The following is a 15,879-nucleotide window of genomic DNA, read 5'->3' as shown; positions in this document are numbered from 1 at the left end:
GGCATATGACCCACCCTTTATTGCAATGTGTTCTCTTGCAAGCTGGCAACTTCAATCTTGAACATTTTCTTTCCCTATAAGAAATTCACACAGTCGATTCGCTTTTTTTTCTTCTTCTTCTCCCTCTCCTAGCAAACTCTTCTTCCCCGTTCTTACCCTACCTCTCTCTATACTACAGTCCTCACCAATCCTTCGACTGCAGTCAACCAACCCAATAACTCTGGTTGTAGGTCACTGCTCGGGCTTTTACAGTTTTCCCTTCTTTTTCTCTTATCCCCCTCCCCTTCTTCATTTTCCCCTCACCCCTCCTCCATCTGGCTACTGTTGCTTAGATTGCAACAACCATTGTCCACCATGGCTCGCTCCCAGAGCTACTGGACTATCGCCTTTGGCATGATAGCCTGGAGCCTGGTATTATTCAGTCCCCTCGCATTTGTCGGATCTGCGAGGGCAGATGATGTCGCCGATTATGGCACTGTTATTGGTATTGTAAGTATTTCTCTAGCAGCCGATGACCTTCACCACCTCTAACCCAAAATCTTCATATAGGATTTGGGAACCACATATTCATGCGTTGGTGTGATGCAAGGAGGAAAAGTAGAAATTCTTGTCAACGACCAAGGAAACCGAATTACCCCTTCATACGTTGCCTACACCGAGGAAGAGAGATTAGTCGGAGATGCTGCCAAACAACAAGCAGCATCCAACCCTACAAACACAGTATACGACGTCAAGTAAGTCAATGCTGAAAGTTGTGTCTAGTTGATTGTAGCTGTCATTAACCTTTTTTTTCTTAGACGATTTATCGGCCGGAAATGGGCTGAGAAAGAAGTCCAAAATGATTTGAAGCACTTCCCCTACAAGGTGGTCGAGAAGGATGGAAAACCTCTCATCCAGGTCGAGTTCCAGGGTGCCACCAAGAAGTTTACCCCCGAAGAAATCTCTGCCGTCATCCTAGGCAAGATGAAGGAGGTTGCTGAGTCCTACTTGGGCAAGAAGGTTACCCACGCTGTCGTCACTGTTCCCGCCTATTTCAACGACAACCAGAGACAGGCCACTAAGGACGCTGGCATCATCGCTGGTCTCAATGTGCTACGCATTGTCAACGAGCCTACTGCCGCTGCTATCGCTTATGGTTTGGATAAGACAGGCGGTGAGCGTCACATCATCGTTTACGATCTTGGTGGCGGTACTTTCGATGTTTCTCTTCTCTCCATCGAAGATGGTGTCTTCGAAGTTTTGGCTACTGCTGGTGATACGCATCTCGGTGGTGAAGATTTCGACCAGAGGATCATTAACCACCTGGCCAAGAACTACAACAAGAAGAACAATGTCGACATCTCCAAGGATCTCAAGGCAATGGGTAAACTGAAGCGTGAGGCTGAAAAGGCCAAGCGAACCCTATCTTCACAAAAGACCACCCGCATTGAAATTGAAGCCTTCTTTGAGGGCAAGGATTTCTCAGAGACTCTTACTCGGGCCAAGTTTGAAGAGCTCAACATCGATCTCTTTAAGCGTACTCTCAAGCCTGTGAAGCAGGTTCTGGATGACGCCAAGATCAAGAAGGACGAAGTTGATGACATCGTCTTGGTCGGTGGTTCTACCCGTATTCCCAAGGTCCAGGCTCTCCTCGAGGAGTTCTTCAGCGGTAGAAAGGCCAGCAAGGGTATTAACCCTGATGAAGCTGTTGCTTTCGGTGCTGCAGTCCAAGCCGGTGTTTTGTCCGGTGAGGAAGGTACCGGAGATGTTGTTCTTATGGATGTCAACCCGTTGACTCTCGGAATCGAGACCACTGGTGGCGTCATGACGAAGCTTATTCCTCGCAACACACCCATCCCGACTCGCAAGAGCCAGATTTTCTCTACCGCCGCCGATAACCAGCCCGTCGTCTTGATTCAGGTCTACGAAGGCGAACGATCTATGACCAAGGACAACAACTTACTCGGCAAGTTCGAGCTAACCAACATCCCGCCTGCGCCTCGTGGCGTCCCTCAGATTGAAGTATCGTTCGAGCTCGATGCCAATGGCATCCTGAAGGTCTCGGCTCACGACAAGGGAACTGGAAACACTGAGTCCGTTACTATCACCAATGACAAGGGCCGACTTAGCCAGGATGAAATTGATCGCATGGTCGCAGAGGCAGAGAAGTTTGCTGAGGAGGACAAGGCTACCCGTGAGCGTATTGAGGCTCGAAACGGTTTGGAAAACTATGCTTTCAACCTGAAGAACCAGGCCAATGACGAAGATGGTCTTGGTGGCAAGATCGACGAGGAAGACAAGGAAGCTGTAAGTTGATTTCCTATACGTTCTTTTCCCCTTTGGATTTTTTTGAACAATTACTAATGCCAAATCAGATTCTGGACGCCGTGAAGGAGGCGACTGACTGGCTTGAGGAGAACGCGGCTACGGCCACGGCTGAGGACTTCGAGGAGCAGAAGGAGAAGCTCTCGAACGTTGCCTATCCGATCACATCCAAGATGTACGGTGGTGCCGGTGGTGCCGCAGATGATGACGAACCTTCAGGACACGATGAATTGTAATTCTACTTATAGATTTGTCTTGTGTTAACTAGCATACCCGGGCGTATTAAATGAAGAAAGTTAAATTTCATGGATATGTTCCAATGTCGCTGTATTATCAATAGTGATGGGACGAGGCTGTTGGCGGACTACACGCTAGTTGATAACTTACTGAACCGACACCCAGTAGAGGAATCAGACAGTGCTCCTAGTTACCAAGCATTGGACTTATGTATATGACACCTCGATACTAGGTATTATACTAGGTATACATAACCTAGGTAGTAGGCACACATATGTAACTAGTATGCAGACGTGTATAGGATCCAATTATCAAGTCGCCTTCAAGTCAGTCAATGATATGTCATGCCTATTTTCTTACCTAAGGTATGTATAAGGTATGTGGTTAGGTATGTAATAAGGGGTTGTTGAATAGATAGGTATATTATCATCTTCGTCCAGGTGGTTATATTAATCTGTCCAATCAATGTAATATAATGTAATGCAGTAGTAGGATAAGAACAAGAGATATAGTATTATCCTAGGTATTCTATACACGCCTAGGTTAGGTAGGTAGGTAGGTAGGTAACTAATATGTACTATACCTAATTACCTATGCACTAACCTAGGTTAGGTAGGTATCGTTCATAAGGAAAGAGACTTGATAGACTTAAGAGATGGGGAAAGGGGGGGGTTTGTTATCCGAACACGGCCATTCCAACTCTAGTCCTGCCAATCCTCCAACTTGAATTTCTTCTTCTTCTTCTTCTTCTTCTTCTTCTCAGACCTTGGTCTCCTCGGCCACAGCGTTGTCGGACTCCCCCGCCCCCGGCAGAGATTCGATGCTCTCGCCCCTCTTGAGCCCCAGCTGCCTTGTGTCCCAGCCCTTGCTCTCGAGGTAGACTCGGAAGTCGGCGTCCTCCTTGGTGATGGTGTCTTGGCCGATGTGCGGGAGCAGCAGGGCCAGGGCGGCGGCGAAGACGCACAGGCTGGAGCTGACGTAGAACTTGTACTGGGCCGACTTGATGGAGTCGCCGTCGGGTGAGTTGATGTACTTGAAGACGTAGGTGCCGACGAAGGCACCTATCTTGCCAAAGGCCGCGGCGATGCCGTAGTATTGCCCGCGAACGCCCGTCGCGCAGGTCTTGGCGGCTAGTAAGCCGATGTTGTTTCCGGGTCCCAGCTCGCCGAGGGACAGGAATATACCGTACACGACAGCAAAGCCACCGACGACAGAGGGATGAGATAGACTCGCGTAACATCCAGCCATGATGAATCCCACGACGGCTTGCAGAACCTGCCCCAGAATGAGCGTATAGCGAGGGCCAATGCGGTCACTTATTGGAGCTCCGAGCATAGTTCCTGGGATATAAAACAGATTGATAACCGTGTTCCATCCGAAGATCGTCGTTAGGGGGGCTGCATTGCCATAGACGTTGGAGAGGATGGCGCTTGAATAGATGCCGAACGAATAGGCCGAGAACTTGTGAGATCATTAGTGCATTTTCCTCTATAAATAAATACCCAAACTAGGTCGTATAAAGGAAAGTGTACTTACATCGTAGATGAACCAGATCAAACTGACGATCAGCAGCCGGAATCCATAATATCTCAAGGCCAAGAGATAGGGGGTCTTGGCACTATAGTATATAAAGTGAGCCGTGGTTGCTTGCATATCACGTACGTACGTGGGGTTTTATAAAAAGGAAAAAAACGTTTCCAACCGCGGCATTCTTTACAGATGGACTTACTGCTTCATCGAGTTTCGAGAGAACTCCTCAGGTTCCTTGAGCTTCAGGCGCAGGAAGAAGAGAACAAGGGGGAACACGGCACCGATGCCAAGACTCGTTCGCCAAATGGTGCTGTAATACATGTTGTGGGCAGCGGCGGCGACGACATAGGGAACAAAGGCACCAAAGACGAATCCCCAGTCGATCATGGAATTCGTGAATAAGATGAACCAGGTGTTCCGGGTGCCGCCCTTCAACTCGCCGCTAGATTCGGCGCAACTCACACTTCCGGCCGGGTACTCGCCTATAGGAATCGTCTTAGTTTACGGTTAAGATCAGTCTTCAGCTAACATGCTTACCTCCGATGCCGATGCCGACCTACGAGTTCAGTCAATATAAGTAATCATAATTAAGGCTTTGTGATGAAGGCTGGCTGGCTGGACTTACCGCGAACCGCCAGGCGGTCAAAATGTTGAACATGCCTACGGGATCTCCATGGTAGTAAGAACCAGCAGCAAGGGCGGTGAAGACGATCAAGATGATGGTCGATATGAGGAGAGAATCCCTGCGTGACCACTTGTCGGACAGGTATCCAAAGACTAGTTGGCCGACTACCTATATTTGGACATGTAAGCTTGATCATCTATCTATCCAAGTAAGTATGCAGGGCGAATTACCGTGCCTGCGAATGCAATGGCTGGCACCACACTAGCAGCGGTTGAAGAAGTGTAAACGTCTCCGTACTCAGCAGTAAGGGCCGTGTTCACTGAGCCGATGACCTAGGTGGCGCAAAACACAAAAAATGTAAGCCGACAAAGCACAGCCAGATTGCAGGATAGTTGGGGAACACACGTTGTTGACATAGCCGTCCGAGAAAAGACCAGCGCCACAAGCGATGACAGGCCAGATTGCTTGCAAGAAGGGCTTCTGGTCAATGGGTGGTGCTATATCCACGGGCGTCTCTGAGACGGTCTCCTCCTCCTCCTCCTCTTTCTTCTTGTTCCAAAACATTTTCTTCCAGCTTCCTACGGCGTATACTTAAGCTGACAGCCAAGTAGATGGGAGAAACTGTGAGAGAGATTTAAGTTAACACATCACTGTAGAATGTTAAAAAATATTAAATATCTCTTTTACATACCTATAGATAGATACTCTAGGTTATATTGTAAACATATTAAATAGGTGGCATGTATATGTTCATAATATCAAGAAGTCAGCAAGCCAGTGAACAAGAGGCAAAGAACATTGAAGAATAAGAATATTAAGAATATTAATCTAAAATTGAGCTTTAGATAGATAAATAGATCACACGTGCAGTGATCTGCACATGTATACTACTGTATCAGTCTGTATGTATGACAGGCTTATTTACCTTCCTTATCTGTATAAGCCATCTTACAATACCTGCAAGTTTGCAAGGCTCCATGTTGGTACTACTTGGTAGGAGGATCCTTTTTGTTTGTTTCCAGATGGGAGTGACGTTGAATGGTCTAACTCGATGAAGCCTATCAGATATCGAGGATATACCCCGTGCCAAGGACAGGTATTACATGTACTACTGTCATGTAGTAGCTAACATGTACTACCAGGGTCAAATGGATAAGATAAAATTTGAACATGGAACATTTAGCTAGGAAAATTTAGCTAGGAAAATTGAAGCTTTTCAGTCCAAACAAACTTATGTAGGTACGGAATAGGAATATCCCTGTGAACGTTAAACCGTACGAGCAATGTTACGTAAACGTTTCAAAGAAATTTAACTGACTACCTAGTACTTGATAGAGCAACTTCTTCTTCTCACTTATTGGGGTAATCTAACAACTCCTTCCTCCCCACTATCACCATCACCATCACCATCACCATCTCTCTCTCTCTCTCTCTTTCATTATCCCTCTCCCTCCATCTTGTCTAAGTAGGCAGATACGTAGTGAAATAATAATCTCAATGATCTAGTCGTAGGTATAAGGAAATCAACATGAACTCCCAACTGACTCCCACATTTGTACATTAACTGTGTGACTTGTCCCTGTTAGCTGGGCCACGAGGCAATGTACTGTATAACATCAATGTAGGTTAATGTGTGATTACACCCATCCTTTGCTTCGAAGCTCCTAAACATGAACGAACAAAATGTTGCCAAAGTCTAGGTGCTCCTACCACAATGCGCGCGCAAACACACACACACCCCTATACATATTCTCCTACAGGCCTCTCAGGAAACTAGTCCACGGCTCTGTCAGTATTCTCCCCTGCCCGTTCACGCCGTCTTCTTCCATTGCATATACACGCCGATCAAACTACTCAGAGTTCCCGCCAAGCCAACAAAGCCATCGTCGAAGCCGATCCAGCCCAGTGCCGACGTGGGGACTGTGAGATCACAGAGGTCTGACGTGAGTTGCAATTGGCTCGCAGCTCTCTCCCTATTTTCACATTAGCAGATATTCTCCTTTTCTGTCCCTTTGCTTTTTCCTTTTTCATGAAAGAGGAGGAATTAAAACTTACAAGGCAATTCTCTTGCTCTCAACCACGCCCTCACCCTCCTTCAGATCGACCTTGGCCTCGCGCTCCCGGAGCCGGTACAGGGTGTACAGCTGCGCGACCACGCTGGACAGCAATCCCATGGCCCAGAACCGGTAGGCCTCCTTCTGGGCGCGCTTGGCGCCCGCCCACGGTCTGGCACCCATGGCGTCGAGCACCGTGGTCGCGTCCAGGGTGAGGTATCCCGCGTAGCCGAGCTGGCGGCCGACCGCAGTGTAGCGCAGGACGGGATCGGCGCCGACGCCGACGGCCGTCTTGACCGAGTCGGCGGCAATGGCGGCCGCCTTGAAGTGCTCGACGTTCTTGCCGAAGCGCAGGATCTTGCGCACGAGGCCGAACTGCTTCTTGATGGCCTCGAAGGGGGCGATCTCGGCGCGCGTCCCGTTCGTCCGCAACAGGTACCACGCGTAGAACCGCGCAAAGTACTGCACCGTGCGCAGCAGCTTGTCGCGGCCGACCGTCGTCGCAACGAACTTGAGGTAGTGCGCCACCGACGGGTGGTAGACGAGGGTATCGGCGACCATTTTGACTGAGATTATCTTTCTTTGGTTCCTTCCTTTTCCTTGCTAACTTTCTCTTTCCAGTCTACTTTGTCTCCTCCTCGGAAGTCGGGGCGGGTTTCGCAGACTCGAGCGTACCGATCAATGGGGTAGAATAAAAACGTAACGTGGCTAAGCCTGTACGGAGGCTGTGGATCAATCGATCGATCGACTCGGTTTGAAATTGAATCGGGCCGGAGGGGAGCAATGAAATCGGGGTAGTAGGCTCTTTTGTAGTGAGTTCACCGAAATTCGATTCGATGATAAGATCCGGAATTGAGTTTGAAAGGGAGCGTAGTGGAAAGTAATAAAAGCGATGCTATTAAGAAAAAGAGAGTAAAAGGAAAAAAGACACCCCACCAGTAATTAAGTTGATGAGTTTATAAAGCGGGTTTTAAATCCAACCTGGGGATTGGAAACTTGCAGTTTGTATTGTATTGCGTGTTGATGTAATTGAAGATTAGGGAGGCATTCGGGATATATGGGATAGGTAAGTATTAAGGTAGGTGTGCAGTGCAGAGTGCAGGCAGGTGAGGTGACGGAATAAGGAGCTAAAAAAGAAAAAAGCTGGGGGAAGGAACCGTAACGGCGGCTTTGGTCTTTGGTCGTTGGAAAAAGTTAAAGCACATGCCGAGGTCCACTGCACGAAATGGGTTGAACTACATACCCACGCCGGCAATTTCGAACTAGCGTTTTGCCGGCCCTACATATGTAAATAGTACTAAATACCATCCTAGGCTCCTAGCATTTCCGTATACATGTAGTTATATTGTAACACATGTATCACAATACATAATAACCTCTTATCAGTTATTTTACCGAACGCTGGATAAATATCAGGTATTGGGTACATACTAATAGTAACTTCAATTAAAGACTACTATGCAAGTATCCTGTCTGTTCAGCATTTAAACGTTGTTGGAAAGAGGCTGAGGCGGCAAAGGGAGGATCGACTCAGTTGTAAAAGCGTTGATGCTTCGTAAGCCTCGTTTACTTCACCAGCACGTGAAACATGCCTAGGGATGAGTACTTCCATGTGAGGCTAATGAATAACATTGATATGCCTCACGAGTGAACCAAATATACTTAGGTATAGTCTTTTTTTTCATTCTTTATTCTTATCTTTCAGCATTGAAGAGATATACATGTATAGAAGCCAGTCCAACTTGGTACCTATATTCATTCCCCTTTTGCGATATCATAAGTTACCAACTACCCTCGGTTATGTACCTAGCCTTCAGTAGAGTGGTCTACATACATGCAGGTACGTAGGTTGCTAGGTACATGGTTGAGAAAGGATTGTTTAGTTCATAACACATGTCATAGGAAAACTAGCATATGTTGGGATTGGCAGCATTTACGGTCCAGAATACGTAAGGCGTTTGGGAAGTTCTTGTTACTCTGCCCACCTAGAAACTTGTCTATGACATGCAACTGCTTCATCTTCGTCGTCTTCTTCTTCTCTGCTGCAAGTCCCCAACCAATTACCAGTAGTGCCCGGTCGTTGCGGTAAATGCAGGTGTAAAAAATAAACCAGCTAATGAGTCTAGCCTACCTTAAAAAAGGAGGTTGCTTTCAACCTCATGCATTCCAAAGTAAATGAGTGACGCCCAAGACCGAGTGACGAGGCTCGAGTCAAATAAAATGAATTCCCCCATACAGGAAATACGTCACTGGCATTTAAACCCGAGAAGGATTTGTTCAGGGGTGAAATGCGACCCGTCAAGATATCATTGAGGTACTGCGTCCTGGTAGACAGTCTCTGTAACAATAACTCGGCGTGAGTGGATGGGATAACTCCCATCTTCTTATCTTGAATTCCTACCATCATTCAATCATACTGGAACAGAACGCTGATTGATTCACCATGGTGGATACGGCGGATTGCTTCGGCGAATATTGGTGCCACGTCCAATACTTCAAGCTTGGGGCACATCCTCTTGTGCTCGTCCTGGGGAACCGAGTTGGTCACAATGACCTTGTCTAGTGCCGACGCATTGATTCGTGCAATCGCATCACCACTAAGTACGCCGTGCGTCAAGAGGGCGTAAACCGCTGTCGCTCCTTCTTTTCGTACGAGCTTGGCGGCACGGGTGATGGTGTTGGCCGTATCCGCCAAGTCGTCAACCAGAATACAAACTCGGTTAGCAACATTGCCAACCAACATCATCGTCGCATTTTGTCGATCCGTGATTCGAGTCGGTCTTCGTTCCTAATATGACTGAGTGAGTTGGAAGAAGCATACGAAAACACAATCACCTTACCTTATGAATAAGGGCAAAGTCCATGCCCAAGCTGTCGGCGATAGCCGTGGCCCTCTTCGCACCACCGGCATCTGGACTCACAATGACAGCTTCCTTGTAGTCCGGAATGTTCTGCTGGATATAGCGTTTGAGCAGCGGCCGACCATAAAGATTATCCATCGGGATGTCGAAAAAGCCCTGGTATTGAGGATCATGCAGATCTAGTGCAACGACACTAGAATTTTTATTAGGAAAACACCCTATATCTTCACCAGGGTAAAGAAAACACAGGATACATACTGATCAGCACCTGCACAGGTGAGCAAGTCTGCTACTAGGGTTCCTGCTTGGGCAACCCATCGTTTATAACCGGGCTTTGCTTCAAATGTTGATATGAGACCAGGGTTCTCGTAGTCGTGGGTAGTGTAGCTCCCCACACGTACATGGCTTGACGTGTGGTTGTGCGCATTGCCCTGGGCTGAGGCATTGTCGCCGCCATTGGGGATTCCATTGGCGAAGTAGTTTTCGCTGTTGGTTCGAGTTATGCCATTTCCGGCTCCATTGGAGAGGGTAGTCTTGCTCATCACCCTCGCAAGGTCAGTTTCTTTGTTAAAGCTAGCGCTCTTCATGATATTAGGTGCTGGAGTGGCTGGGACACTCTCGAAGGTGTATTTGTCCTTTGGGACTTCGGTGGGGGGTTTCGACAGTGGCGCGCCGACTTTGTTATAGGGCAAGTCTGGTTGTCTTGAATAGGGGAATAATGGAAGCACTGCCGTGACGCGCTTAGCCGAGCCCGTCTTGCAGGCGGATATCACTGTTGGTCGCAGTCAGTATCAATGACACGAGGCTGAAGGATTTGCTTCTTGACACATACTAATGCAAAGTTCTATCAGGTGGTCGTTGATGGAACCACCTCCAGATTGTATAATAAAGACATCTTTTCCTCGAACCGAATCCTGGATCTCACAGCGACTCTCGCCAACAGAGAATTTGCTCAATATGCGGTTACCACTGGGAATCCCAAGCATTTTACAAACAGATTCGGAGAGGGATGGGTGGGAGTTCCCAGACAGAATGACGATGTTCCTAACCATCTTGGGCAGTATACAGCAGGCAAGAAAGGCGGTGTCGAAAGAGAAGATGGGATATGGAAGATGCACACGCAGACACACAGATACACAACAGTGTTGAACGTGTGTGCTATGTAGCGAATGCAAGCAACCTTAAAGAGGTGTAGAAGAAGAAAAAACTTGAGAGATACAAGGTTTGTAAGTTCAGGCAAAGGGGAATCCCTAAATGCTCCGATTGCGGTAGGTCAAATATGCCGATGTCAGTACTAGGTATGTGTGTCCTAGATTTGTCCACGGTACCTACTAGTAGTAGTATATGTGTACCAGAAGTTGGCCACCCGAGATGAGCAGATCGCAAGTAAAAGGAAGTGAGACCTTCAATGTTGGAAGTTGTAGCGAATTAGTTTAGAAGTTGTAGCAAGGTAGTTTGTCAGTTATAGGTTGAAGGTTGGAGGTGGTAGGTCTCAAGCTGAAGCAAACACTATATTTAATAGGATGCGATAAGAAGAGACCTTGAAGATCCTAGAGAAGATCCATTGTGAAGGAAAGAACGGGATCGAATGGGAATTGGAATTGGGATTGAGAATTGAGTTGGGTTTAGAATGAGATGACGGGATGGCGAGGTCTAGACAAAATTTGTGCGCGATTCCAATTGCAATGTAGTGAGGTGTTACAGTACATAGTACTAGGTAGTATAGTACTTACACCGCGGGGCTCACCACCGTGCAGTGCGTGCACCTTACAGACCCTGTATTAGACAAAGAGCGTTGAAAATTTCTAAAAAATTCTACTAGGTACTGAGGTACATTACATAAAGAGCTGCACATGTGCTAATAACGTCAGCAAGAACTGTCGAACACCCCACTGTTAACCACTGAACTTCAGGCTTATCAGCCGCTGGTCCCAAAAAATTATCCTAGTCGTCAAGGATCCATCCATAAATGTACCGTTAACTAATATTTGATTCGTCCATTTCTTCCTAAACTTACCGACTACATAATAATTGCTACTATGTACATATGCATGTACTGACAACATTGAGCCAGTCATTGAACATCAATTTGAATACAGTACATACGAATACTACCTAACCTAGTAGGTACTAGGTATTGAAGCCTTCTAGGTACCTAGGTACTTACTTCACGGGTCAACTTACACACCTACGTCAATGATAGGAGGCATCTATTGTTATGCTTCACCCCTGGGCTTAGGGAGATAGCAGATAGTTTTACCTACCTATACGCGTCATTCATTTCAAGATCCTTCTATTCACTCCCTCTCTCACTTCCAAGCCAGCCCACTACAATGCCCGAAATTGCCGAAGGTAAGACGACCCTTTTGTTAGCATTGTCTTCTTATTAATCTCACTGACATTTTCACCAGTTGCTCGTGTCGTTCATTTCCTTCGCCAACATCTCGTTGGCAGAGTCATCAAGACCATTGTGGCCCTTGATGATAGCAATGTATTTGGCAAGGTCGGGACGAGCGGTCCCGCCTTCCAAACCGCTCTAACCGGCAAGAAGGTGCTAGACGTCGGGAGTCAGGGGAAATACTTCTGGATGGTCTTGTCGAGTCCGCCGCATGCCGTTATGCATCTGGGCATGAGCGGCTGGGTGCAGATCAGGGGCATCCAGACGGGCTACACGCGTTATGTCGAGAGGACGAAAAACGACAAAGAGCTCTGGCCGCCCAAGTACTGGAAGTTCCATCTCGAGACCGATGGCGATCCCGCGGTAGAGGTCGCTTTTACTGACGCCAGACGCTTTGGACGCATCCGGCTCGTGGAGTGCCCCGGCAAAGATATTAGGATGCATTCACCCTTGGTCGAGAACGGGCCTGATCCCGTGGTAGACAAAGACTTATTTACCGAGGATTTTTTGAAGCTCAAGATGAGAAGTAGACACGTCCCCGTCAAAGCCTTGCTGCTCGACCAATCAACCATCAGCGGTATTGGGAACTGGGTCGGTGATGAGGTTATGTACCAAGCCAAATTGCACCCGGAGCAATACTGTGACGACTTCGATGACGTAGATATCAGCACCTTGTACAAGGCTATCCGATATGTATGTGACACCGCCGTGGAGAAGCTGGGGAACTCGGACAAGTTCCCCGAGGACTGGCTGTTCAAGCACCGCTGGGGCAAGGGGAAGAAAGATTCCCCCACCACCCTGCCGAACGGCGACAGCATCACCCACATCACCGTAGGCGGGCGGACAAGCTGTGTAGTTCCCAGCGTGCAGAAGAAAAAGACGAAGAGAGGGCGCACGAGTCCAGATGAAATCGAAGAAGAGACATCCCCGCCACCAATAAAAGATGAGACAGAGAGCCGCTTCTTCGAGGGCAAGAGTCGCAAAGAAGCAAATGGCGAGGCGAGAATGGACGAACGTCCGAGCAAGAAGGTTAAACCCACCAAGTCGATTCCGGTTAAACAAGAAGAGGATGTTACTAAGCCCAACCCTACCAAAGTAGCACGAAAACCCAGCAGGCAAAAGAAAGAGGAGGGGGAGGAGGAAAAGGCATTGATCGAGCCTCCATCCGAAACAGGGAGGAGACGGTCAAGGAGACTCCAACATTTAGGATAGCAGGTATGACGCGTATAATTAGAGCTACCTAGGTACTATGTAGGATAGGACGAACATGTGGTGCTGTTTGCTATCACATACCTAGACAGAAAGACAAAACACTCATATATGAGATAATGCCAAGTGTACACTATCACAATGCCATCAAAAAATGGTAGAATGGGGTCGAACTGATTATTTGACTTCAGAATTCCTGCCTTCCTACCTACTACCTAGTCGCAAAATGCAGATAGATAGATCTACCCTCCCAAGGTACTCCGTTAGGTACCAGTCCCTACGTGTAAAATCAGCATTGAATCAAATCAACCCGCCGAGATTACCGTTCCCAAAAGACCGAGACTCCAATGCTACCCTTCGTAGGTATCTACGCCCCTCAAAATTGTGCCATACGCCTATATCAACGGTAGCAAGAATAAAAGGACCCCGGCCTTTCTTTTTTTTCCCTTCCTCTCATACGACCCGATCTTCGTTTGCAGCACTTTGCTATTCGAAGTCACATTCATACTTGCTTTCGTTTACTCGATGCTCATGCGCATCAGCCCGTCGTTTGTATCTACCATACCCTGAAACCCGACACGGCTTTTGACACTATTAATCGGTCTCCCACTAGCGTTTCCACCAGAACTTCCGTTCTCACTTGGAGTAGCAGAGGCTTTGTCTGCGCCGTGATTACTACCCGGTCGGGAGCCCCAGGGCATGTCTCGTTGCAAAGGACTCTGTGTGATAGGCGAATTGTGCACGCTGTTCATTCCGGGGCTGACCGCCCGGCGCTTGAAGCTATGGGGGTCAAAGTCATCATCCCGACGACGTTTGTTGTTGATTCGTCTAGTAATCTCGGCTGCAGTTGGCGGAATGCCACCCCCTTGTGAAAGTAAGCCCAGAGTAGCCTGCTGCGTAGCATCTGTTCGTAAACTATCATAGCCCGAGCCCCCCATCCCAAGGTTTGCGCCAGGCGAATCCATGTTGACGTCTTCGCTCATCCCGGATGAGGATCCCCTGGGCATGAAGGCTGAGGGCGGAGGCGTTGTGCGGGAGCCCGCTACGCTGCTAGTTTCAGAGAAGGCTTCCCAAAAATTTCTACCCTTTGAATTCTTCATCGCTTGCTGCTTGAAACTGCTCGACAAGGCCGCGTCAGTCATCATATCATCCTCAGGAATGTCATCCAGAAACTCTTGCGTAGTAGCCAAAGTCGGAGAGGATTGGGTGGTAGAATGGTTTGGTATGTCTAAAGGTGCGTGTGGCCCTGATGGTACACGAGGCTCGAGGTTCACATCGCTTTCACGAACTTGTCGAATCACTTCTGCCTCTCGGCGTACTTCCGAATCCACCGGTGCGTTTTCCTCCGCAAGAGCAGCGCGAATACGCGCGAACCCCTTTGTCTTAGGCTGTAAATACGATCAGTACCTAAATGCTGCAATAGCGCATCGAGCTACAAGACTTACCAGTAGATTACCTCTCCTTGTAACAGCTCGCTTGACCACACCTCTAATACCATTTGATAAGGCCTCACCGGATTCCATGGGCCTGTCTTCGCTTTCACTACCTGAGATATGCAGCTGGTTAGCGGCGAAGCTAATGCTTTCGCGGCGCGCGTGGGGAATAGGCCCATCTCTCATCTCTTTCATAGCATTCTGAGGTGGCGATTTAGAAAATGCACCGGCTGCAGCAGGACTAAATCCGAGTCCGTTGAGGCCGCGTACTTTCTTCTTCGGATGCTTGCGACGGCGTGTGCGGAAACTTTGCAAACTATTCATAGCCGACGATGTGCTAGGCATCCATGGGACCACATTGCTACTGGGGCCAGATTGCTGGCTCTTAGTAACTTGGGCACTGCTGAAAATAGCATCTTCCATTTCGTCATCCATGAAATCATCATCACCTGAGTTAGAGGAGGAATCTGATGCGATGGAGTGGGTACTCGCATTTCCCACAGAATTAAAGATGTTTGGACGCTTCTGGCTTCCCATCATAGACCAAAGGGAGTTCACTTGTTGGTCTTGGCCAAACTCACCACTGCGGCAGCTAGGGATAGACATGGCGCGGCCACCGATGGTGGGTGATGAATCAGGGGATGATTGTTCAGCTAAAGTAGAGTGATGTAGGCTGGTAGCAGCCCTTGAAAAGTCCAAACCTCGAGAACGTCGAGGTAGGATATTAGTTGGTGATGCATATATTTGTGAGTGGTCCAGTTTAGGGGAAAGAGGGGCGAGTTTAGCGTTATTGGGTGTTTGGGTGGAAGAGATGGGATCGCACTGTGACATTTGAAGTGGCAAACCGCGCATTAGGAAATCTGGTCGTCGCGGGGTGACGGGAGTGGCGGTTCCTGATGTAGCTGTAGCTATGGCTGAAGTTGAAGTTAAAGTTGAAGTTGTAGTTGTAGCTGTGGTTGTTGTCGTTGTCGTTGTTACAGCTACGGAAAGGCCAGATGGATCTTGATTCTTATCCTTTGTCAAAGAACTATCTGTATCATCCTTAGACATGCGTCGAGAGGCTTCAAGGATCTGTGGTGACGATGATAGTTGTGTTCCCCCTCCATCTGATAAACTTCGTGTCTTGAAAAGAGTCGATCTTTCGATCATTTGACTCCCGCCATCAGTTTTCATCTCCTCGTCTATGACTGGTATCCCGATATAGCGGTTTGTGGCCATCGGAACAGGT

The 15,879-nt window shown here is 48.0% G+C and overlaps 6 protein-coding genes across 6 annotated transcripts; 2 read left to right on the top strand and 4 right to left on the bottom strand.

The window, feature by feature from the left end:
* Positions 1 to 192: 192 nt before the first annotated feature.
* GGS25DRAFT_487964 (78 KDA glucose-regulated protein-like protein precursor) lies at positions 193 to 2,847 on the top strand. The gene is made up of 4 exons (XM_049260764.1): positions 193 to 489; positions 550 to 734; positions 798 to 2,286; positions 2,355 to 2,847. Exons 1-4 carry the CDS (start codon positions 355 to 357, stop codon positions 2,538 to 2,540), a joined length of 1,995 nt encoding a protein of 664 aa, XP_049118177.1. The 5' UTR covers positions 193 to 354; the 3' UTR covers positions 2,541 to 2,847.
* Positions 2,848 to 3,270: 423 nt separating this feature from the next.
* GGS25DRAFT_487962 (MFS general substrate transporter) lies at positions 3,271 to 5,813 on the bottom strand. Its single transcript, XM_049260763.1, has 8 exons — positions 5,388 to 5,813; positions 5,102 to 5,317; positions 4,927 to 5,028; positions 4,697 to 4,864; positions 4,609 to 4,627; positions 4,271 to 4,553; positions 4,078 to 4,159; positions 3,271 to 4,002 (listed from the first exon to the last, which is right to left on the bottom strand). Exons 2-8 carry the CDS (start codon positions 5,258 to 5,260, stop codon positions 3,301 to 3,303), a joined length of 1,515 nt encoding a protein of 504 aa, XP_049118176.1. The 5' UTR covers positions 5,261 to 5,317; positions 5,388 to 5,813; the 3' UTR covers positions 3,271 to 3,300.
* Positions 5,814 to 5,888: 75 nt separating this feature from the next.
* On the bottom strand, positions 5,889 to 7,685 carry GGS25DRAFT_251844 (peroxisomal biogenesis factor 11). Its single transcript, XM_049257196.1, has 2 exons — positions 6,752 to 7,685; positions 5,889 to 6,669 (listed from the first exon to the last, which is right to left on the bottom strand). Exons 1-2 carry the CDS (start codon positions 7,309 to 7,311, stop codon positions 6,507 to 6,509), a joined length of 723 nt encoding a protein of 240 aa, XP_049118175.1. The 5' UTR covers positions 7,312 to 7,685; the 3' UTR covers positions 5,889 to 6,506.
* Positions 7,686 to 8,423: 738 nt separating this feature from the next.
* On the bottom strand, positions 8,424 to 11,394 carry GGS25DRAFT_487955 (phosphoribosyl pyrophosphokinase). The gene is made up of 5 exons (XM_049260762.1): positions 10,944 to 11,394; positions 10,444 to 10,888; positions 9,870 to 10,383; positions 9,591 to 9,804; positions 8,424 to 9,538 (listed from the first exon to the last, which is right to left on the bottom strand). The coding sequence occupies exons 2-5, from the start codon at positions 10,661 to 10,663 to the stop codon at positions 9,158 to 9,160; spliced, it is 1,329 nt and encodes a 442-aa protein (XP_049118174.1). The 5' UTR covers positions 10,664 to 10,888; positions 10,944 to 11,394; the 3' UTR covers positions 8,424 to 9,157.
* A 423-nt stretch (positions 11,395 to 11,817) lies between these two features.
* Positions 11,818 to 13,569, top strand: GGS25DRAFT_251827 (Formamidopyrimidine-DNA glycosylase N-terminal domain-containing protein). The gene is made up of 2 exons (XM_049257195.1): positions 11,818 to 11,963; positions 12,023 to 13,569. The coding sequence occupies exons 1-2, from the start codon at positions 11,945 to 11,947 to the stop codon at positions 13,219 to 13,221; spliced, it is 1,218 nt and encodes a 405-aa protein (XP_049118173.1). The 5' UTR covers positions 11,818 to 11,944; the 3' UTR covers positions 13,222 to 13,569.
* Positions 13,570 to 13,736: 167 nt separating this feature from the next.
* On the bottom strand, positions 13,737 to 15,869 carry GGS25DRAFT_514085 (uncharacterized protein; the record flags this gene model as incomplete). The annotated part of the gene is made up of 2 exons (XM_049262952.1): positions 13,737 to 14,606; positions 14,664 to 15,869. The coding sequence occupies 2 exons, from the start codon at positions 15,867 to 15,869 to the stop codon at positions 13,737 to 13,739; spliced, it is 2,076 nt and encodes a 691-aa protein (XP_049118172.1).
* Positions 15,870 to 15,879: the final 10 nt, after the last annotated feature.

The sequence above is a fragment of the Hypoxylon fragiforme genome (assembly GCF_022984875.1).
Source record: "Hypoxylon fragiforme strain CBS 206.31 chromosome Unknown GGS25scaffold_4, whole genome shotgun sequence".
Classification (NCBI taxonomy): domain Eukaryota; kingdom Fungi; phylum Ascomycota; class Sordariomycetes; order Xylariales; family Hypoxylaceae; genus Hypoxylon; species Hypoxylon fragiforme.
This window is presented reverse-complemented; position numbering and strand designations above follow the sequence as displayed.

Excerpts from the sequence above, each read along its gene's own strand:
- GGS25DRAFT_487964 (XM_049260764.1), top strand. The coding sequence starts at position 355 with ATGGCTCGCTCCCAGAGCTACTGGACTATCGCCTTTGGCATGATAGCC. Across the intron at positions 735-797 it reads AACACAGTATACGACGTCAA|ACGATTTATCGGCCGGAAAT; the intron begins GTAAGTCAATGC and ends TTTTTTTCTTAG. Across the intron at positions 2,287-2,354 it reads ACGAGGAAGACAAGGAAGCT|ATTCTGGACGCCGTGAAGGA; the intron begins GTAAGTTGATTT and ends ATGCCAAATCAG.
- GGS25DRAFT_487962 (XM_049260763.1), bottom strand. The coding sequence starts at position 5,260 with ATGTTTTGGAACAAGAAGAAAGAGGAGGAGGAGGAGGAGACCGTCTCA. Across the intron at positions 5,029-5,101 it reads CGGACGGCTATGTCAACAAC|GTCATCGGCTCAGTGAACAC; the intron begins GTGTGTTCCCCA and ends TGCGCCACCTAG. Across the intron at positions 4,865-4,926 it reads CCATTGCATTCGCAGGCACG|GTAGTCGGCCAACTAGTCTT; the intron begins GTAATTCGCCCT and ends GTCCAAATATAG.
- GGS25DRAFT_251844 (XM_049257196.1), bottom strand. The coding sequence starts at position 7,311 with ATGGTCGCCGATACCCTCGTCTACCACCCGTCGGTGGCGCACTACCTC. Across the intron at positions 6,670-6,751 it reads GAGAGCAAGAGAATTGCCTT|GGAGAGAGCTGCGAGCCAAT; the intron begins GTAAGTTTTAAT and ends ATGTGAAAATAG.
- GGS25DRAFT_487955 (XM_049260762.1), bottom strand. The coding sequence starts at position 10,663 with ATGGTTAGGAACATCGTCATTCTGTCTGGGAACTCCCACCCATCCCTC. Across the intron at positions 10,384-10,443 it reads CCTGATAGAACTTTGCATTA|TGATATCCGCCTGCAAGACG; the intron begins GTATGTGTCAAG and ends TGCGACCAACAG. Across the intron at positions 9,805-9,869 it reads ACCTGTGCAGGTGCTGATCA|TGTCGTTGCACTAGATCTGC; the intron begins GTATGTATCCTG and ends TAAAAATTCTAG.